Here is a 22,920-nt window from a genome sequence, read left to right as displayed (position 1 = left end):
TGGAAAATTAATCCCTGTGATGACTGCACTACTTTTTTAAAAAGCATTATAGGTAGATAGATGGATAGAAAAATCTCCAAATTAAATTACAGCCATTTCAAACCATGTCAATGAAGTGGATTTTGAGCAAACTTACATAGCAGGTACTCAGGAAATGTTTGTTGAATGAGTACATTTCACTTGTACACTAGATTCTCATCTAGAGATCTAAGACTTGTAGAAATCTGAATGGCTCTTATTAAGTATGTATACTTAACAAATTATGCAATTTCTTTGTATTGGAGTTAATGTTCCTCGAGTATTTGTCATATTCCAGATATTGTGCTGTGTTACATACATACGTTGTCTCAGCTAATTCCCATCACTTTCAGGTCCTCAAAGAAACTACAGAGAGAATTAGAATGCAAAGACAGATCTGCCTGACCCCAAAGCTGTGTTTAATCTGTAGTCTGCTAAACTGTCTGTTGTGCCTACTCAGTAACTCAGTATTGGTTTACAAATTAACATGACCCATGCTATGTAAATAGTTCTGGAAGTCATTGGCTAATATGGTCACCTTCATTTAAGAAGTGCAGTGAGCCCGGACGGTGTTGCTCAGTGGTTGAGCGTCGACCTATGAACCAGGAGTTTATGGTTCAATTCCCAGTCAGGGCACATGCCAGGGTTGCAGGCTTGATCCCCAGTGGGGGGCGTGCAGGAAGCAGCTGATCAATGATTCTCACCATTGGTGTTTATATCTTTCTTTTCCTCTCTGAAATCAATAAAAATATATTTTTTTAAAAGTACAGAGAGCATTCAGTTATTTCTTAATATTTTCAGTTTATGGTTCTGTAGGAAAACACATAGTTACATCTCTTGAATATGGTAAAGAAATAATTTTACTATGTTTGTAAAGGTGTTAATTCACAGTCATGTAGTTTATAGTTTTTATAGGTATATAAATGTACCATGTAAGTGTTCATATACTTCAAAATTAGTTAAGGTTATTTATAATTATATGAATAAGAGAGCCATGATCATTAGTTATTTGGAAATTCAGCTTAAGCAGGGCTTTTTAATGTTGACATTTTAGGCCAGATAAGTCTTTATTTTGAGGCCTGTCCTGTGCATTGTAAGATGTGTAGCAGCATCCCTACTCTCTGCCTACTAAGTAACAGTAGTAGTTCCCCAAGTTTTGATGATCAAAAATATTTTCAGACATTGCCAACTATCCCCTGGAAGACAAAATTACCTTATTGAGAACCACTAGTTGAGATTTAGAACCAACAAAAGTAGAAATTTTTTATAGTTACCTTTAAAAAAAAAAAAGCTTTATTGAGGTATGATTCATATATCATACAATACAGCCATTTAGAATTTACAGTGGCTTTTAGTATATTGACAGAGTTGTACAGCTATCACTATGATCTAATTTTAGGACATTTTCATAGCCTTATTTTGATACATTAACCATCTCTTCCCATTTTTTCTCTCCATCTCCCTAGACATAGATATACCTGGTTATCTTTTTACTAGAGGCCCAGTGCACGAAATTTCACCCTCTCGCAGTCCGGGAGCCCTCAGGGGATGTCCGCCTGCCTTGAAGGCGGGAGAGGGTCCTGCCACTACCACTGCACTCTCCAGCCGTGAGCCCGTCTTCTGGCTGAGTGGCGCTCCCCCTGTGGGAGCGCACTGACCACCAGGGGGCAGCTCCTGCATTGAGCGTCTGCCCCCTGGTGGCCAGTGCAGATCATAGTGACCAGTCATTCTGCCGGTTGATTTGCATATTAACCTTTTTAATATATAGGATTTTTAGGAATATACAGCTTCCTTGTTTGTTTTAAGTCAGATTATAAAGCAAACCAAAGTCTACTGCATACTGTATTTATTGGCAGTGTAGAGACATATATTCTTTCCTGTATATATCTTCAGAGATCCTTAGACATTTGTTTAGACAGACTGAATTTAGTCTGTAGAGAAAATAAATAAACCTAAATAGGCTCGGTTAAGAATTGTGATTAACAAGTAAGAAGTCTCTCTAGCCCTTGATGACAGGTTTTTATTACAGGAATCAACAGTTTTTGTTTTTCCTGATCAATTCTAGTAGATGACCTTATTTCCTAGGCTATATGTAAAAACAAACACACAAAAAAAAACACATTTTGAACTTGTTGGGTTTTAAGCAGAGAGCTGACATGATGTGTCTTACATTTTAGAACAAATCTTCTGGGAACTGTGTTAAGAATGAACTTAACTGTCCTGACCAGGTAGCTCAGTTGGTTAAAGTGTCATCCCAATATAGCAAGGTTGTGAGTTTGATCCCCAGTCCGGGCACTTATAAGAATCAACCAATGAATGAGTAGAACAGCAGGTCAAGTTTCTCTCTCTCCCCCCTCCTCTTTCCTTTGTCCCCCTCCTTTCTCTCTCTCCCCCCTCCTCTTTCCTTTGTCCCCCTCCTTCCTTCCTCCATTCCTCTCTCTCAAATCAATAAATAGAAAAAAATGTTTTTTAAAGAATAAACTTATAGAGGAAGGAGGACAGTGGTGGCAAGGAGACCAGTTAGGAAACTATTGTAGTAATCAAGTAAGAGAAAATGGTGGCTTGGAAGTGGTGGAGAAATGCTTAGATCCTAGATCTATTTTGAAGGAGCAGTCAGCAGGGTAGGTAATAGAGTATGAGAAACAGATAGGAATCAAGAATAAAGATTACTCCACAGATTATGATCTAAAGATTGATAGGTGTAATTGTATGCTTTTAAGAAATGTAAAATTCTGATAATGGTCAAGTTTATCAGTATTTCCTTTTGATTTTTGTTTTGGGATTTTGTTTAAAAGACCCTGTGGGTCTTCTGTATTTTCTTCTAATATTTTTTGTTCTGTTTTGTTTTAGTTTTTTTACATTTAGGATTTTTTGGTTTGGCATGTTTTATTTTTAATATAAATATGTTTGCATTTTACTTTTGTGTGTGATATGGGATTATCTAAATGTCTTTGTCTCACCCCCACCCCATGCACACCCAGATAGCCAATAGTCCCAATCCAAAACATGGTTAAAGTAATACATATGCCACTTTAAAATAATCCCTTTTATTTTATACTCAGTACTCACATGTTTATTTCTGCTACCATATTTTATTCAGTAGTAACAGTAGCTAACATGTAATGAACAATTCTGTGCTGGGCACTGTGATAAGGGATTTGTAAAAATTAACTTTTTAATACTCATCAACTCTCTGAGGTGGAAGCATTCCTTTATAAATAGGTGTTTTCTTCCATTTATACACTTCCATTTATATTCCCACACCTGATGGGGAGAAAGTAGACTGTGTTGAAAGAAAGGAAAATTATAAAGCATACTCATGTACACATAAGGATCAATTTAAGCCATGTAAATAGCTATTTTTTCCAAAGTATGTATTATTTATGTTTTTCCCTAAGTGAAGAAGCCAAGTTGGTATATGTGCTAACCTGAGAGGTGAAATCTAAGCTATAGAAAATGAGTGAACAAAGTCAATGTCCTAAAAGTCTGTGTTATGATTATAGTAACAGTATGTAATAAACATAGGTGTTTTTGCATTAAAAAAAACTATTTAGCTCAATGTGCATAATTTAAAAATTCTTCAATAAAGAGATATTTGCTTAATTTGAAGTATTTAGGAATGAGAAAATGTCTATAAAACTTGATCTTTTTAGTTACTTTTCATTCATTTTCTTGGAGTGAATGAGATATGTTGCTTACTGTGGAAATGGTAATAATAATGCTTTGTATTTATATAGCATCTTTCATCTGAGGATCTCAAAGTGCTTTTCAAATAATGTCTCATGAATCCTCACAGCACTTCAGTGAGGTAGGTAGGTGGCAAGTATTATTATCTTCATTTTACAGATGGAGAAATTAAGCCACAAGAGGGTTAGATGATTTATGTATATAGTCCCACCAACTGGCTATAGGGGCAGCCTAAAGTAAAAATATTCTATTTTAGGAGCATTGGCATAGTATAAACCATTAACCCCTTTGCCGTTTGTACTTTACATACCTATTAGAAAAAATATGGTAGTTTTATAATGTTTACATTGAAATTATTGTTTTCCTTTCTCAAGTAGAAAACATAATACTTTCTTTTCCTCCCCATTTTTAGGTCAGCAGCAAGGACAAGATGGTGTAAAAGTCCAACAAGCTACAATAGCTCCTGTAACTGTAGCAGTTGGAGGAATTGCTAATGCAACGATAGGTGCTGTTAGTCCTGACCAACTCACACAAGTGCATTTGCAGCAAGGCCAGCAAGCTTCTGATCAAGAGATACAGCCTGGCAAGAGGCTTCGAAGAGTTGCCTGTTCCTGTCCAAATTGTAGGGAAGGAGAAGGAAGGTAAATGCTCTATTACCAACTCTGCCTCTCTGGCAGGCATAAAATAGCTAAAGCCATGCCATTGGTTGGGTACTTTGATCATTAGAACCTATAGCACAATGTTGAATAGAAATGGAGAAAGTGGACATCATTGTTTTGTTCCTGATGTGAGGGGGAAAGTATCAGTCTTTTGCCATTAAATATAATATTAGCTCTGAATTTTTCATATGTGTCTTTAAGTTAAGAAAGCATGCTCTATTCCTACTATATTCAGTGGTGTGTTTTTTTAATCTTGAAAGGGTGTTGGATTTTGTCCATTGCTTTTCTGTATCTGTTGAGCTGATCATGTAGTTTTTGTCTTTTATTCTATCAATATGATATATTATAAGTAATTGTTGGATGTTAAAGTACTTTTACATTCATAGGATTAAATCCAACTTGCTCATTTTTTATAATTATTTTTATTATGTTACTGGATTTGGTTTGCTAGTGTTTTGTTGAAGATTTTTGCATCTATGTTCATGAGAGTTATTGGTCTGTAGGTCTGTAGTTTTCTTATAATGAATGTTTTTGCTTTCATAGAATGAGTTGCTAAGTGTTCCTTCATCTCCAGTTTTATTTTTGAAGGAGTTTGTTGAAGAATTGGTGGTAATTCTCTAAGTGTTTTGTGAAATTCACTAGTGAAACTGTCTGGTCCTGGGCGCTTTTTATGGGTACTTTTTTTTAAACTTCTAATTCAGTCTTTTTATTTGGTATGTGTGTGTTTTCTCATTGATTATTTGAGTCAGTTTTGGTACTTTGTGTCTTTCTAGGAATTTGTCCACCTCATCTGTTATTTAAGCAATTAGCATATAATTGTTCTCATTTTATGAACATATCATTGAAAATAGAGGTTGAAATCTCCAACCATTGTTGAATTGTTTATTTCTCAATTTCTGTTAGTTTTTACTTCATCTCTTTTGGTACACTCTTGTTACTCTCTGGTTTAAGTGCATGTATGTTTATAATTGTTATATCTTCTTGATAGATTGACCCATTTATCTTTAACAGATCTTCCTCTTTTATTTTAAAGTTTATATTGTCTGACGTTAGTATTGTCATTCCAGCTTTCTTGGGTTGTTGTTGGCATATCTATTTCCATCGTTCTACTTTCGATCTCTGTATCTTTGAATGTAAAGTGTGTCACCTGTAGACAGCAAGCATATAGTTGTTTTCTTTTTTTTTTAATCCAATCTGACAAAAATCTGCCTTTTGATTGGATTGTATAATACATTCACATTTGATGTTACTGACATAGTTGAATTGACTGCCATTTTACTTTTTGTTTTCCATATATCTTGCCTTGTTTTGTTCCTCTATTTCTCCTTTACTTCTTTTGCATTAAGTGAACATAAAATAGCATTTTAACTTGTAATTTTGTACTTTAATTTCATTAATGATTTTTTTCATTATATTATTTTGAGTTACTTTTTTAATGGCTGTTCTAGGTTTTACCATAGATATCATAATCAGTTTAACATTTATAGTAACTTAATTCCAGTGAGTTATACAAAAGTTACCCCTATATAAGTCTATTCTTTTGCTTCTTTTTGTGGTATTATTCTTACACATACTATAAATGCTACAAACTCAACAATACATTGTTATAATTATTACTTTATATAACTTCATTTAAAGAAGTGGAGAGAAGGCAAGCAAGTATGTATAGCTTTTGCTATGTTAACTGTATCACTTCTAATTCGCTGTATTTGTTTCCATCTGGGGTCATTTCCTTAGCCCAGTACAGCTTTGCTCTCATCCACCTCCTTTGTGCTTTCTTTTCTTTCTTTCTTTCTTTTTTTTTTTTTTTGCAAATATATTACAGATTTTGCATTTCTGTAATGTTGTAGGTTTGATAATACATTTTATACATATTATTTATAAAATTGCTTTTTAAATTAGGTAAGAAGAAATATGCAGTTATATTGTCCTCTATAATTACATAATTACCATTGCTGGTGCTCTTTTCTTTGTGTGCAATAGAATTACTTTTTGGGTTCATTTGCTTTCAGCTTGAACAACTTTCTTTAGTATTTTTTGCACAGCAGGTCTGCTAGCTTGCAAATTCTGTCAGTTTTTGTTTATCTGGGAATATCTTTATTTCACCTTTATTTTTGAAAGATAGCTTTGCTGGATATAAGATTCTTGTTTGAGTTTTCTTTGAGCACTCTGAATATGTTTTCCTACTGCTATCTAAACTTGTTTCTGTTGAGAAATCAGCCTTTAATCATAGTGGGGTCCCCTTGTAAATGATGAGTCATTTTTCTGTTGCTGCTTTCAAGATTTTTGTCCTTATAGTTGAGTTTCAAGATTTCGGTATAAAGTATCTATTTGTGGATCTCTGCATTTATCGTACTTAGAGTTTGTTGAGCTTCCTGCATATGTAGATTAATGTTTTTCAATAACTTTTCAGCCATTATTTCTTAGAATATTTTTTTCTACTCTACTCTCTCCTCTCCCCACCCCTGCCCCCTTCCGTCCTCCCTGTCCACCCCCTGTTCTGCCCACCCCTACTGTATGTTGGTGTCCCACATTTCTGTGACACTGTTAATTTTTCTTTGTTCTTTTTCTTGTCTGTTTTTGGATTGCATAATTTCTATTGATCTATGTTCTACTTTTCAATTTTCTTCCTTCTCTTAAGTACCTCTAGCGAATTTTTCATTTCAGTTGTAATTTTCGTCTCTAGAATTTCTAATTGATTTTTCTTGAATCATTTCTGTTTATCAGTGTTCTCTATTTGATGTGACATTGTCATTATGCTTCTTCTTTAACCCTTTGCACTCGCTTGCTTTTTTCTCGATTCCTTTATTCTACTCGGGATTTAATTTTTTAAATACCCCAGATTTTACAAAGCGCGGCAGTAGAATAAAAAACTGGAGTTTCTTTTCATACAAACTTATTTATTTGTATTTTTTTATATTTCAAATTATTGATACATTCAAAGAGTAATTTTAATCTCTATAATTTTTCATGGTGTGATATTTTTTGAAACACTCACCCACATGAAGACCTGGTTTACATTCACATGTTTCGCAAATATAAATCGTCTCTCTTCTTCCTCCTTTGATTTTTCTGTTGGAACAAACAACACAATCTTTATGTTTTTTGTTAGGGTGAGGTGTGATTATATGGAGCTTTCCATCTAAACGTTGCTCTAAGTTAGTGGATAATAATCTACTCCTGGAAGTTAGTGTACCATCTCTGAATTCTCCAACAAGATCATGTACTAGTTTCCTAATAAATTTCACATGCGTTATCGGTTTTTCATTTTTTCTTTTTTGGCATTCTTTGTACAATATATAGGAATTTACAACACTGACCTCAAGCCTCCAGAAAAACAATTTACGCCACCATTTTAGAGTCTTCCTCATAAAACAGTATGTGCCTGTGTAGTGATCAGCTATATCAACACCCCCCATAAACTTTGTATAGTTGGTCACGACCTTGGGTTTGAGAACTGTTTCCTTCCCACCACCACGCACTCTCCTTTCCACAGACTCAGTCTCTGAAGTGTCCCATGTACTGAGCATTGTGACTATCCTCTTGTCTTTCCACGCAAGAAGCATTACATTTTCATCCCTGAAAGCCACTATCTCTCCTTTCCTTAGCTTTGGATGTTTGATAACAGGTGGATTATCTTTCCTATTGGGCATTATTGTCCCTGTCAAGTGTGTTTTTTCCTTGAACAATTCCTTTGCAAGAGTGACACTAGTGTAATACCTGTCAGTGAAGAAATGATAACCTTGAGAACCAGGTACGGAGTTCTTCAATCTTTCATGAAGCTCTAAAACTATTCTGCTAGTAAAAGGGAGATCAGGTCTCACCAACGTTTCAGATGTTATTCCTCCATAATAAGGGACAAATTAATGTACGTAACCACATTTTGAATCTGAGAGGACATATAAACGAATACCCCATTTTGTTGGCTTTTTAGGATTATATGTGATGAAGTGTATCTTTCCCTTGAAACCAACAACAGCCTCATCAACAGCAATCTCTCTTCCAGGACAGAATCTCTCCCTAAATTTCATTTCAAGGTATGACAAGAAGCAATTTACCTTCTCGGTTCTTGTTCTCAAATCTTTACTTGACTTTTGGTCGTTTTTCAAGTGTAACATCCAAAATATTTGCAAGAACCTTTCTCTTTTGAAAACAGATCGAAAAAATGGTATATGAGACTCAAAATCCATGGACCAATAACTCTGCAAGTTGGGGTGATTCAATACACCCATATTTAGTATTACACCAAGAAAAGCCTTCATTTCCTCTATCGTCACATCTTTCCAATTATTCCAAGTGGATCGCTGGGATAGTTCTTTCTGGCTAATTTTATGCCTAGCATACTCATTTGTCTCATCCGTTATATTTTTTATCAACGTCTCAGTAAAAAACAACTGAAAAAAGTCTACTGGTGTGGCACATCCAGAAGGAACTTGAGGTCCAGCATGTAACTGACCAGTGGAGAAAGGGATTCTGCTAGGCTCTTTGTCATTCACAGATGTAGATGTCCACTTTTCTTTTTCCTGTTTTCCCCTAGAAACGTAACTTTCACTGGGTCTTATACCCGATTTCTCAATGATATCACCTATATCTCCATCACTCTCACTTGAATAAACAATTGTGCGTCTTTGTTTTGCCTTTATGAATTCAATATCACTGTCACTGTCAGTACTTTCAGCCAGATCTTTGGGCAAAGCAAGGGACTTATTCCTTTCTGTAGTTCCACTAGGACCAGCGATTTGTTCATCATCTCCATTCGCATCCTCGGAGAACTCACTTTCATCACTATTACATTTTTCACTTTTTTCTTCGTTTTCGAAGTAAAATTCATCATCGCTGCTTTCTATGTCTTTGGAAAACTTATCCATCCTGAGGAAAGGAAATTCACTCAGAACGTGCGACTGCTAGGGGGCAAACCAATCATCCAACTAACCCTGTGTCATGACAACATCTGTGATATGCTAATAGAAACCTAAACAAACCTAGGAGACGAAAAGATAAGGAAGGTTCTTTACCAAGGGAAGATGATGCAAGCTCAAAAAGGCATGATGCAAGGACTCATGGCTTGGACCCTCCTACTCAAGATTGCTGCCTATGCAAAAGATAAGCTTAGGTGGTGGCATCAGTTGAGACGGCATTTACATTTTATTTGTCCTTTCATGCTAATGAAAACAAGAAAAGATACTGGAAAAATAGACAAAAATCCCCCTCCCCCCCCCCCACCCGCGGTGAAACTACGTGTCGAGTGTGGCTCGACATATGAGCTGCTACCGATGCTAACCGTGTCAAGTCACACTCGACATCCGAGTGCAGAAGGTTAATCATGGTGTCCTTTGGTTCTTTCAACATATTTATAATTGCTACTTTGAAGTTTCATTAAATCTGATTGCTTTTCACAGGAAGTTTCTCTTCCCTATTTTTTTGTTTGTTTCTGGTATGTGGGTCATACTTTCTTATTTTGTGTTTTTTATTTTTGGCATATCTCATAATTTTTTGTTGGAAACTAGATAGTTTAGGTCAGTGGTCGGCAAACTCATTAGTCAACAAAGCCAAATATCAACAGTACAACGATTGAAATTTCTTTTGAGAGCCAAATTTTTTAAACTTAAACTTCTTCTAATGCCACTTCTTCAAAATAGACTCGCCCAGGCCGTGGTATTTTGTGGAAGAGCCACACTCAAGGGGCCAAAGAGCCACATGTGGCTTGCGAGCCGCAGTTTGCCGACCACCAGTTTAGGTAATATATTGTAGCAACTCTTACTGTCCCTGCCCTCCGCCTCCCCCCAACTTGTTATTGTTGTTTGCTTATTTATTTAGGGACTGGCTGGATTCTTTTAGAACAGTCGCCAACCTTTCGGACCTCACTGGTTGGGGACCACTGTTTTAGAGGCCCTCCTCAGTGGATGCAGACTTGAGTACTGTATTCTGATGGTGACTCTGGGATGACAGTAGTTTTGGCAGGGGTCTTTTGATTGTCTCTTTTCCCTGACCACACCCAGCTATTAAGTTCAACTAATTGCCAGTTGATTGCTCTGTTGTATTCAGCAATGCCCTGGAGCATATATTTCTCCACAGTCTGATCCAATCAAATTCCTTTAAGTGCTAGGTCACTCACTAGGTCTGTGTTTGAGATTTATTCTGACTCTGGAGGGCTCCTCCCAGCTGTCTTTTTTCTGGCTTCTGTCTAACAACCTAAGCCAGCCTACAGTTTATCCTAGTTCTCCAATGAATCTATTAATTAGTCTGTTCCCAGTTGCCTTTTGCAGTAACCTTCCATTGCTTTTAAGAACTCCTCGAGACCAAACTTCTCCACACTCTGCTGCAAATGAAGTCAATTTGGGGCAGGGGTGGGGGGTATTTGGAGCTCTCTTTTTATGGTATGCTTTCCCTCTGGCCAAAATCTTTGTGTCATAGTGGGGGTTGAGACAGTGAGTGGCACCTTTCTCTCAGTGGCATCCTTGCTCTAGGAGCTGAGTGCTTGTTGGCAGAGGGGCATCAGTAACATCAGGTTTTCTTGGCTTGCCTCTCATAGCTTGGGACCTCTGATTTATGAACTACAGGTGAGTTGGGTCAAGGCGATCTAAACCCCAATGTTTTCATCTTGTCTTATCCAAGGCAATCTCAGGAGTTGGGATTGGGTGGAAGAAGAAGGGAGCTCCCTGGGGATTGAGCCTGCAACCTAGTTACATGCCCTTGATCAGAATTGAACCTGGGACCCTTCAGTCCACAAGCTGATGCTCTATCCACTGAGCCAAACAGGCTAGAGCAGAAAAGCATCATTTAATTACTTGGATTCCCTTTTACTTTTCCATAATTATAAGCTTGGTGTTTGGGAGTGTAATTATGTTTGGTTTTTGTTTCTGTTAGAGGCAGTAATGAACCGGGGAAAAAGAAACAGCACATCTGTCATATTGAAGGATGTGGAAAAGTTTATGGCAAAACATCTCACTTACGAGCACATCTTCGCTGGCATACTGGAGAACGGCCTTTTGTGTGCAACTGGATGTTTTGTGGTAAAAGATTCACAAGGAGTGATGAGCTTCAGAGACATAGAAGAACCCATACAGGTTAGTTGGTTTCTTTTTGGACTTGTATTTTCTACTTATTTTTTCAGTGCTTTACATGAAAATTTTAATGATAATTAGCTATCATATTGGAAATAATGGACATTAAGTAGAATTTACTTCAACAGTTATATGGGAGATGTTCAAAAATTTTTAACTCATATTTTATTCTACCTTTCATCAACTTCATCAGCATGATTACATGATCTGGAATTTATTTCATTTGCTTATATTTTATTTTAGCAAGATGAATTCCAATTTTTTGTGGCTTTTTTTTGTTTGTTTGTTTTTTCGGTATCTAAGTAGATGAAAACAGCTGAATTAAGATTATTGGTGATTTTTTTAGTTTTTGTTTTCTTACCATTCAGAAAATTGACTCAATTATCCAGAATAATAGCTCCATCTTTAGTTATTTTCTTAGTGGTTGCCTGCCTTGGGGATTATAATTTACACTTTATAACAATCTAGTTTGGATTAATACCAATTTTATTTAAATAGTATACACAAATTTTTTTCTTATATAGCTCTGCCTTTCCATCTGCTGTTACTTTCACCAGTTACATCTTTGTACATTGTATACCCATCAACACAGGTTTATAATGATTGCTTTGTACAATTGTGTTTTAAACCAGATAGGAGATCAAATGAGTTATAAATCAGAAATTCATTTAAACTGACTTTCATGTTTAACTATAGACTACCTTACTTGGTGTTCTTTATTTCTTCATATGGATTTAAGTTACCATCACCTTTTTGTTTTAGCTTGAAGTATTCTTTTTGGTATTTCTTATAGATGCAGTCTGCTGTGGAAAATGTTTTTGTTTTTATTAAACTGGGAATATCTTAATTTCTTATTTCTGAAAGATAAGTTTTTGCTGTACATAGAATTCTTAGTTGACAGGTTTTTTTTTTCAATCTCTTTGAATATATTATCCCACTGGTTTCTGGCTTCCATGATCTATGATGAAAAATCATCAGTTATTCTTATCCATAATCCCTTGTAGATCATGTCACTTCTCTAGAGAATCTCTCTAGATTCTCTCTTTGTGTTTTACTTTAAACATTTTTATTATTATGTGTCTCACTGTGAATCTCTTTTCATTTAATCTACTTGGAGTTGATTGAACTTCTTGGATGTGTAGGTTAGTGTTTTTCATCAAATTTCAGAAGTTTTTAACTATCATTTCTTCAAATACTCTTTCTTTAAATACCTGAGAACAATAAATATTTTTGTTGTTGTGGGGCTCTGTGTGAATGTTGGGGCACAATTCAGCACTCAACCAGACAGTTGACAACTCTGCCTTAGCGTTCACTTTCTGCTTATGCCAGTGGTTCTCAACCTTTCTAATGCCGCGACCCTTTAATACAGTTCCTCATGTTGTGGTGACCCCCAACCATAAAGGTTGAGAACCGCTCGCAGGGTCGCCTAAGACCATCGGAAAACACAGATATTTACATTACGATTCATTAACAGTAGCAAAATTACAGTTATGAAGTAGCAACGAAAATAATTTTATGGTTGGGGGTCACCACAACATGAGGAACTGTATTAAAGGGTCCCGGCATTAGAAAGGTTGAGAACCACTGGCTTATGCAGAGCCTCAAAGGTTAGGCACAGGTGAGAGTTTGGCATTTTTGGGCCTATACTGCCCTAAGCATGTATGTAGCCTTCTAGATTCCAGGGAGTATGTCAGAACTTTTCAATACTCCTATGAATACCTTATCTCCAAGCTTTTGCTTTTAAGCTTGTTGTTTAGTTTATTTATTGCGTGTCCTAAATATTATTCATGGCCTCTGTCATCATGAAGTTAAAACATTTGCCTGTAACTGGTTTCAGCAAACACATGCCTGTCTCTACTCTGAATAAGACTTTTCACATTGGGCTACCTCCAAGTAAGTTAAATGCAAGTCTTTTACATGGGGTCTTCCAAAGAACCACCAGACAGATCAAATAATGATCATTCTTTGGGAATGAGAATTTGAAGGAGCTACGTTCTGTTCTGTTCCCTGGTGGCTACCAGGCTGCTGGGGAGTAGAAAATAGAGTTAAGCAAATTAAAACACCACAAAGCTTTCTGTTCTAGTCAAGAAAGATTCAGCCATTTTTCTTTAAAAAACACTCCCTGAGTTATTGCAAACCTTATTTATTTTCCAGAGTCAGAAAGGGTTGGTTTTGATAGTTTTGTTTAGTTTTCTGATTCATAGAGGAGTGAATTTTTGGAGGTCACCATCTTTATTGGCATTACCTCTTTCATGCCTTTGGATTTTGTTTTCCCTCTTTATTTCTGAAGAATTATATAGATTAGAAAGAGTTGTTAAGTTCTGTTTATGTTATATTGAATGATGCTGCCTATGGCATATTTAGGAGATGTCAGGTTCACAATTGAGTTGAGAAGTCTGGATCTTGATTTGGTCATCTACTTATAGATGATAGTTAATAGTTAAAACTATTAGCTTTTAACTATCATCTATAGATAAGATAGCTTTTTTTTAAGATATTTATAATGAAATGACAAAGGGGCTTCTATATTTGGCTAGGTCATTGCTGAAGGAGGAAATAAAAAAATTACTCATTATGCAAATTAATGTTCCTATAAATTCATGGACTTATATTTCAACCAATCTCTCAGAACAGTCTATTAATCTTATTCTTTTTTGTCAGCTTTAGTAATTACCTAAAACTTCTTAAGTCTTATTTCCTTTGTAACTTCCACTCAGCCTCACCTTACTCTTAGTCACTTACTTCAAGAAAATTTAAGCCACATTACTTCACTCAAATGATCATCCCTTCCCCTTTTAATTTACTTTTACCCACAGGTAATAATAGAGTAGAGTGTACTCATGAGAAGATTAGTTTAGATATTCTAGGCTGGGTAAGTAAGAGTATTCAGTAGGGGCTGGTGGGTTGAGGATATTGGAGGGGAGGGTTGGAGGAATCCAGGGACTTCAAGTCTCTTAGTTTGAATAATGGTTTCTTAGAACAAATAAAAAAATGATTTCTGTAAAAGTCCTAACCCTGGTATCTGAATGTGGCTTTATTTGGAAAGATGAAGTGATACTATGCCTAGATTTTAGGACCTAATGGGCCTTCAAGCCAATGACTGATGACCATATAAAAAGGGGAGAAGACACAGAGATACAGGGAAAGGCTGTGTGAAGACAGAGGCAGTTTGGAGAGATGCAGCTTCAAACCAATGAGTGCCAAGGATTGCCAGACGTTACCAGAAGGCTAGGATAAAGCAAGCAAAGGATGCTTCTCTAGAGCCTCTGGTGGGAACACTGCCCTACGGATACCTTGACTTTGGACATCTACCTCCAAAAGAGAGAACTGTGAGAGAATAAATATCTATTGTTTTCAGCCACCCAGTTGTGGTATTTTCTTACAGAAGCCCCAGGAAACTAATACAGTTCCCTAGTTTGCCCCTGAAATTAATTTTAATATATAAATATGGAAGTATGTTATTAAAGGACAAATTTAGAAATAACATTAATAATTCATAAAATGTTTTATACATTGTATTAGCTTAGGTTTGAGGGTAACATTTTAAAAACCAGGTTATAGGCAGAACTGTGACAGCTATAATTGGCTCTTAATGGTTAACTTCCAGTGAATAAGGCTTAAAAGATCTGATTTATTTCATTCATCCCTCAAATCTACCATTCCATTAGAAAACAAAGCAAATATTTTCTGAGAAAAATTACTGTTAAGAATATCATGTTAAGAAGTCATCTAATGTTTCTAAATATGAATTTTCTACTTAAATTATCTTAAAAGACTCTACTATATTTTAATGATCATGTAATACAGCATGGCATTCTCTTAGTAATCTAGGCAAAGAAACAAATGAAAATCAGTTTATGAAACCAAAATTGTTAGGATTATGTTTTTGAGATTTTCTTAGAGAAGCATTTTTCAACCCTTTTCATCTCACGGCACAGATAAACTAATTACTAAAATTATGCAGTACACCAAAAAATATATTTTCTGCCAATCTGACATAAAAAAAGGTATAATTTGGATTTTTTCATGCTGGATGGCTACTGTGTTGGCTGTTGTCTTTTTAAAAAAACAACACAACAATTTAAGGAAAAAGAGATCAGTGCCCCTGACTAAATAGTGTGCCATGAAATACAAGTTGCAAACCGCCGTCTTAGAGAAACAAAATTTTGAATTTGTCCCTGACATGCTTTGTGTTTTTGTAATGAAGATATTTCACAGATCTTGAACTAAATGTCAGCTAAAATTTAATTTTTTCAAGTTATATTTTATATAACTTACTAGTTATATTTTATATAACTCAGTTTTCTGTTGTTGCCATAACAAAATATTGCAAATTTAATAGCCTAAAACTACACACATTTATTGTATCAGTTTCTTTATGTCTGAAGTTCGAGTAAGTTCTGTCTGTTTAGCTAGCATCTCACAAAGTCAAAATCAAGGTGTCAACTGGAATGTGTTCCTTAAAGAAGGCTCAGGGGAAGAATTTGTTTCCAAAATTATTCATACTGTCAGGCAAATTCAGCTTTTGTTGTTGTAGGATGGGGGTCCCTGTTTCCTTGCTGGCTGTCAGCGGGGGGCTGGTGGGTTTGCTCTGGAGGCTGCTAACATTCCTTCTTATACTTTTCTTTTTTTTAAATATATATATTTTATTGATTTTTTACAGAGAGGAAGGGAGAGGGATAGAGAGTTAGAAACATCGATGAGAGAGAAACATCGATCAGCTGCCTCCTGCACACTCCCTACTGGGTATGTGCCCACAACCAAGGTACATGCCCTTGACCAGAATTGAACCTGGGACCCTTCAGTCCACAGGCCGACGCTCTATCCAGAGCCAAACCATTTAGGGCCCTTCTTATACTTTTCATATGTCCCCCCACCCCCTCCACCAATAGCAGGTCCAGTCCCTCTCAGCTCCTAATCTGTCTGATTTCTCCTGCTACATTGACTCCAGCTAAAGAAAGGTCTCTCGGCTTTTAAGAGCCATGTGATTAGAATGGGCCCACTTAGGTATTTGAGAATAATCTTCCCCTGTTAACCTCTGTAACTTTAGTTGCCATATAATAAAATATGCTCACAAGTTTCTAGGAATTAGGGTATGGACATATTTAGGGGGCCATTCTGCCTAAGTAAACTAATATCAATAGTTTTGATAAGTAATTACATTAATTACCAAAAATAATAACCTACTAAGAATAATTATTAAATAATTTAAAAGATATTGCAATATGCGTAATTAGTACAAGAACTCTGTACCTCCTTAAGATAATGTTTGCTAAGGGTAGGAAATTTAGAAATTGTCTGACACCATAGAGAAAACACTTCTGTGGAAAAAGATAAACAAAAATGTCATTTCTTTAATGGTAGTTTAATTGTACAACATAATTTACTTATTTTGAGATTCTGGTCAAATTTCATTACTTGAAATTAATTGAACACCCACATCACTTAGGAATAGACAGCCCTGAAAGTCCCCACACAAACCATGTCACCATCATTTCCTATCTATCTTACAGTTTGCCATGGAGTAGGTGGGGATTTCTGTCTTAATTGAAGCTTAGCCATAGCTCCACATGGTTTCAAATGACTATCTCAAGGTCACGGAAGCTTCTTAAAGTCAGAGATTTTCACTTGTTCATTTTTGTATCATCAGTGCCTGGCACATCGCAAGTGTTCTACAAATATTCGTTGAAAAATGACTGAGTTCATAAGCATCACAGCTAACAAATATTTATTAAACAGCCACTGTGTTGATTGATCACCCAGTTGATTTATTGCTTACTGAATGATATCATGCCATCTGATTTTTCTGATTATGCTTGGCCATTGATGCTATAAAAGAACAGCAGTCTCTAGTTGCACTCTGGTCATGTAGCATAGAAAGCTCAAACTAGAAATTGGGTGCCTTGAATCCTGCTCTGATATTAATAAGTTGTATGATTCCCATGAAAATTAATTTCTGGAGCCTTAACTTACAAATCAATAAAATGAAAATGTAAAACAATACCTTTAAGATTTATTTTCAGCTTTAAAATTTGTACACAGGATTTTTCTTTTAAAGCAAATGAGAAACTTGAAAGGTAGAGTTCAAAATTAATCCTACAAGTAAATCCTCATTTACTTGTTTTTCATCCTTGCTTAGGTGTCAGCATTCGTCAGTGCAAGTGACTTTACCCTAAAGCTTAACCACTTTTATTTTTAATCTCTCTGAGAATTTTATATAAATCATTTATTTATCCTTATATTTAATTTTTCAAGACTGAAAGAGAAAGAAAAGTTCAATGAGATATTGCAAATGCAATTAAAAAAACAAACTCATAAAGAAGAGGGGGGAAATATCTGACATGGACAAAGTTGAACCTATGGACTTTCTATTGGTTATTCAAAACTAGGGCCAAGAAAAGGAGTCAGCTGAACTGAACTTTATTATCAAAGTTCCACTGTCAGACTGAGAAAACTTTCATTCCCTTATTTTTATGTGTGTGTGTGTGTGTGTGTGTGTGTGTGTGTGTGTGTGTGTGTGTATTTCAGAGAGAGGAAGGGAGAGGGAAAGATAGAAACATCAATGATGAAAGAGAATCATTGATTGGCTGCTTCCTGCACGCCCCCTACTGGGGATCAAGCCTGCAACCCAGGCATGTGCCCTTGACCGGAATCGAACCCCAGGACCCTTCAGTCAGCAGGCCGATGCTCTATCCACTGAGCAAAACCAGCTAGGGCCTTAAGTAACAATTTTAGAAGGAAGGACAGAAGATAGTAGTTGATCCATCATGAACAGTACAGTATACCAATTAATCAATTTTTTATGTGCCTCATCTATTATACACAAAATTGAAATAGGTTTTTTTTTTTTTGGTAACATTTAGTTGTGTTTCTTATGTGTAGGGGAGAGGGGTTTTGTTAATCCTCACCTGAGGATATTTTTTCAATGATTTTTAGATAAGAGTGGAAGGAGAGAGAAACATTGATGTGAGAGAGACACATCGATTGGTTGTCTCCCTCATGTGCCCTGACTTGGGTTTGGTATTAAACCTGCAACCCAGGTAGGTGCCCTTGAGTGGGAATCAAACCCGTGACCTGAGGCTCTAACCACCGAGAACACTGGCCAGGGCAAGTTAATTTTTATTCCAGAATATAGATGTGGATAGTTTCAGAACTGTCTTATATGTTAAAGAGAGCTTATTTAAGGATCACTTTGTGTACCAGAATCTGACAGTCTGATTCTTTGGAAACCTAAAAACTCTGTTAGTTTAAATTGAGTATTTGCCTAACTCATTTCTGCCTTTTGAGGAAACTCAATACACCGTTAAATTATTAAGTGATTTTATTTGAAATAGTTCTAAGGTATTTTCATGCTTTTCGGCATTATAACCAAAACCCAGACAGTAGTTTTTAAGGAAGAGTAGACATGCCTTGAACATTATATATTATGATACCTGGAAGAGATTTTTGAGATCATCTGTTAGAAACCCTCTTGTTTCATAGATGGGGCAACTGAAGCCCAGAGGAGTTATTTTATTTGCTTCAGCTTTTTCTTCCAGTTCTTAGCAAAACTAGGACTTTATCTTGTGTCTTTTATTCCCAGTCACATGCTCTTTCTTCTGTATTGTGTTGCATTGCTTGTTTGATCGTATTTTAAAATAAAAACAAAGTATTTTGCAACTAGTCAAAAGTTAAACACAAGTGTAGTGTGATCAGAATAGAAATTATTTAACATTATAATTGTATTTGAATAAAATGAATTACTATTTACTTGCTATTTTTCTGTTTAGGTGAAAAGAGATTTGAATGCCCAGAATGTTCTAAAAGGTTTATGCGTAGTGATCACCTCTCCAAACATGTCAAAACGCATCAGAATAAGAAAGGTGGTGGGACAGCTCTTGCCATTGTTACCTCGGGAGACCTGGACTCGTCTGTTACAGAGGTGCTTGGCTCCCCAAGAATTGTCACAGTTGCAGCCATTTCTCAAGATTCAAACCCAGCAACTCCCAATGTTTCGGCCAACATGGAAGAATTCTGAAAAGCTATTTATAACAGAGACCTCTAGTGCTGCACTTAAGTTTACACACCTTTGAAAATCTGGAAATGGGCTGGTCAAGTGGATTACAGAGTAGGAAATCATGTTTTCATTCTTGGTTTCCTTAAGTATTCCAAGATTTGGGGTCAACATGTGAAGTGTTGAATTTTAAAAATACAAAAATCAAATGGATGTACTGGAAACAGCAAAGTATTTCCTCCACACTATAAGTTGTAGTTATTTGGAAATGTGTCACATATTGTTTAAACTGAATCTTCCCCTCTTTTAACATCATGTGTTAACATGTTTAGAAAGACAGACCTTAGTAGTTGGCAGGCTGGACCTTAATTGGATTTGTTTTCTTTGAAATACTTTCCAGTCACTAATAATTTATATGGATCCCCCCCTTTTTTTTTTCTCTAGCACAGAAAACAAAATAGTTAACTGACGGTAGGGACAATACTTTATTTTCTTAGTTTGATTTTTGGAAAATCAACTGAAAATAGTTTTGGCCGTCTTTTCTAAATGTTAGAAATTCTTCAACAGTTGAATTAGGAAAGTTCCAAAAAAGTAATCTGAGATGAATCTCAGATCTTTATTACCACTACATTATAGTAGTGTGTATGCAGACAATCAGTGAAGTTTAATTACTTTCTCCATTTGGAGATACAAGAGGAACTTAGAGCTTATCTATACATTAAACTGTAGATTAAAACCTTAGGAAAATACTGGGGGTGACAAATGATTAAAACAAAATTCATAATTACTTCAGAAAAAATGAGACAACAATATATAAGGTTTTGAAGTTAGGATTGAATATATTCCTAACCCTGGGTTGTACCACAAAATTCATTTTAAATGTTTATATAGGAAATATTTGCATAGAGTATCAGTCAGTCTGTAGTTTCATATTCTGTAAATATGAGTTATGTTGACTGTGTGCAAAATTCTTTATGCTTTGACTTGGTAGCCAAAGAAAGAGTTATCAAAAAATTTTTTTTAAGTCCAGCAGAAAATTATCTTGTAACTACATTATAATTTCCGTTTTCCTCTCTACTAAAAATTTGCCAATCCTATTTTATATATACTACTGTGTTAGAAGGCTGATTAAGAATTTATAACACAGTAATGTTTTTATGTTATGTCAGTAACTGAATTGTCCCTAAAAAGGCAGCCTAACAAATATGTAACAGGTGTGATTTATGAAGCAAAAATTATTTTTTAAAAATTGGAACCATTTTTAGTTATGTAAGTGACTAAAGAAAAAATGTATTTTGTTGTTTATGCAAGGGTTTTATAGGAAAGATGGCCAAAAGTTTCATATGAAAAATATTTGGATTATATCAATAGCTTAAATATTAGTAAGATATTTGCTATTTTAAAAATGTATTTACACAGAATCATAATGTAATTGGAATTGACCATTTGAAAACTAAAGTTTTTAACTGCTTGGTTTATTAACATCCGTTTAGGGACTGTTTGAATATAGGTACATGTTTTCTTGTGCATTCCCTATTATTTCAGGAAAAGTACTACTCATGCGAATTATCTTCCAAAATTGTGATATTTCTTGTATTTTTGATGAAGGAGAAATACTGTAATGATCACTGTTTACACTATGTACACTTTAGGCCAGCCCTTTGTAGCGTTATATAAAACTGAAGGTCTTTTGTGCTTTCAGTTTGTATAAAAAAGCTTTGAGATTAAAGGAAAAAATTTTACACTGTGGTTATAAATTTCAAGTTTCTTAAAGCTTTTGTAGACTTGTAACAAAGTCTTTAAATTTTAGTTGGATTTTGTAAATTGTTTTGTATATTTTATTTAATGTACTCTTAAACAGCTGATGTATCTGGCTTTAAAACATCAGAATCAGTTTGTTTCATTTGGTACAGAGGAGCATTTGGTAGTGTTAATTTTAATTTTATTATATAGGAGCTGAAACATCAAATATATATTTTATCATTATGCTACACAATCAGTGCTATAATTTTTTTTTATGCAAAGAAACTTTCTTAATGTTTGAATCATGTTTTCTCAGAGTGACACTTTTTGTTGATAATACCAAGTATGAGCTCTCTGCACCATTATTCCATGAACCAGTTTTAATGCATACCTATGTATGCTCTTCAGAAATGGAAGTTATTTTTTAATCAACAATGAGGCCTATTATAAATTTAACAAACTGAGTCTGGATAGCTTTATAGCATATAAAATATATTAATTTGTGTTAGCAGGTGCACATTTCACCACTGAAATTAGAAATATTTTGACAGGCTTTTCTGCATACCATTCTGAATCCACTTTTCTCTTATAAGAATCGTAAATTTCAGTGTCCTTTATTTGACTCAGTGGGATATAGCTGTTATAAGTAATAGGGCACAGATGTGCAGTAGAGTCTTGTTTAATGACATTTCACTGTTCATTCCCTTTGCCACTGTTATAATACTTTTCTTTATTGTAATTATCAGTGCAAAACTATGTATTTATCATGGTAGAACTCCAGTGTTAGAATAGTTTTTTCTTACGATATACTTTCTTTGGTTAGGTTTGTGTATGTGTTGCTGATTACATTAGAACTTGATGTTAAGTCATTATTTATCACACTCTCATGAGAGCAGTAATAAAAGTGTGTAATCTAGGAGAAAAAGTTAATTTGTCAAACTTAGATAAGCATGATGTTTAGGTCCTATTTTTCAATTTTATAACTGTTTTATTGCAACAATATTTGTATTTAAGTCTTCATTTTAATGCCTTGTGGTGTTTTTTTTTTTTTATGCATGTCACTAAGTTGTCATCCCACATAAATTGATGTGCAGCATAGGGTATTAAATCTACATAATGATTTTAAAACAGAAATAGTTGATGGTAAAATGTAAATGTTTTGCAAAAATTCCTTATAAAAAGTTTTGTAGTAACATTTCACTTGTAAATTTTTTTTGTAAAAAAAAAAAAGAAAATGGAAAAAAAAAGATGACTTCAGAAAAAAATCCTGTTTCCCATATCCTAGGATTTAGACAATTATTCTGCCAGCAAAGCCTCTGGGGCTGTAATTGACATTTTTACAGTGCTGATTTGTATAAATTTTGTTTTTTGTGGATTTGGAAATAAAATCATGTACAAGTTGTTGCCTGCAATAACAATTGCAAGTAACCTATAAAAATTCCCGTGAGTTTAACATGTTTCTTCATTTAATAATGTATACTGTAAAGCAGCAATAAATTCTTTGAACTATCAACCTTCTTATCACAGTGAACACTGGAGAGAAAATGCTTCTCACTAGAAAACGTATTGGCAACTCTTCATAATTCCTGATACTAAGATCTGGTCCCCATTTCTCTGAACAGACTGCCAGAGAGCACCAGTTCAGATTTCATGCTAATTTGTAACCATTGCTGTAGACATTTATGGAAATTAAAATGTGATTTAGGGACACTTGTTAACTTAAATACTTTTGAGCAATGAATGTTAGGAAATTGTA

At 35.0% G+C, this 22,920-nt stretch overlaps 1 protein-coding gene across 1 annotated transcript in view; it reads left to right on the top strand.

Annotated features, from left to right (window-relative positions):
* SP4 (Sp4 transcription factor) overlaps positions 1–22,568 on the top strand; it is a 56,699-nt gene extending 34,131 nt beyond the window's left edge. Inside the window, exons 4-6 of the mRNA XM_079786506.1 lie at positions 4,118–4,346; positions 11,232–11,431; positions 19,198–22,568. Of these exons, the coding sequence (XP_079642632.1) occupies positions 4,118–4,346; positions 11,232–11,431; positions 19,198–19,445 (677 nt within the window). The 3' untranslated portion in view covers positions 19,446–22,568. The remainder of the gene's footprint in view (positions 1–4,117; positions 4,347–11,231; positions 11,432–19,197) is intronic.
* The last annotated feature ends 352 nt before the right edge of the window (positions 22,569–22,920 follow it).

The sequence above is a fragment of the Cnephaeus nilssonii genome (genome assembly GCF_951640355.1).
Source record: "Cnephaeus nilssonii genome assembly, chromosome: 12".
Classification (NCBI taxonomy): Eukaryota; Metazoa; Chordata; class Mammalia; order Chiroptera; family Vespertilionidae; genus Cnephaeus; species Cnephaeus nilssonii.
Note: the sequence above shows the minus strand (reverse complement) of the source record. Positions and strands in the feature narration are given on the sequence as shown.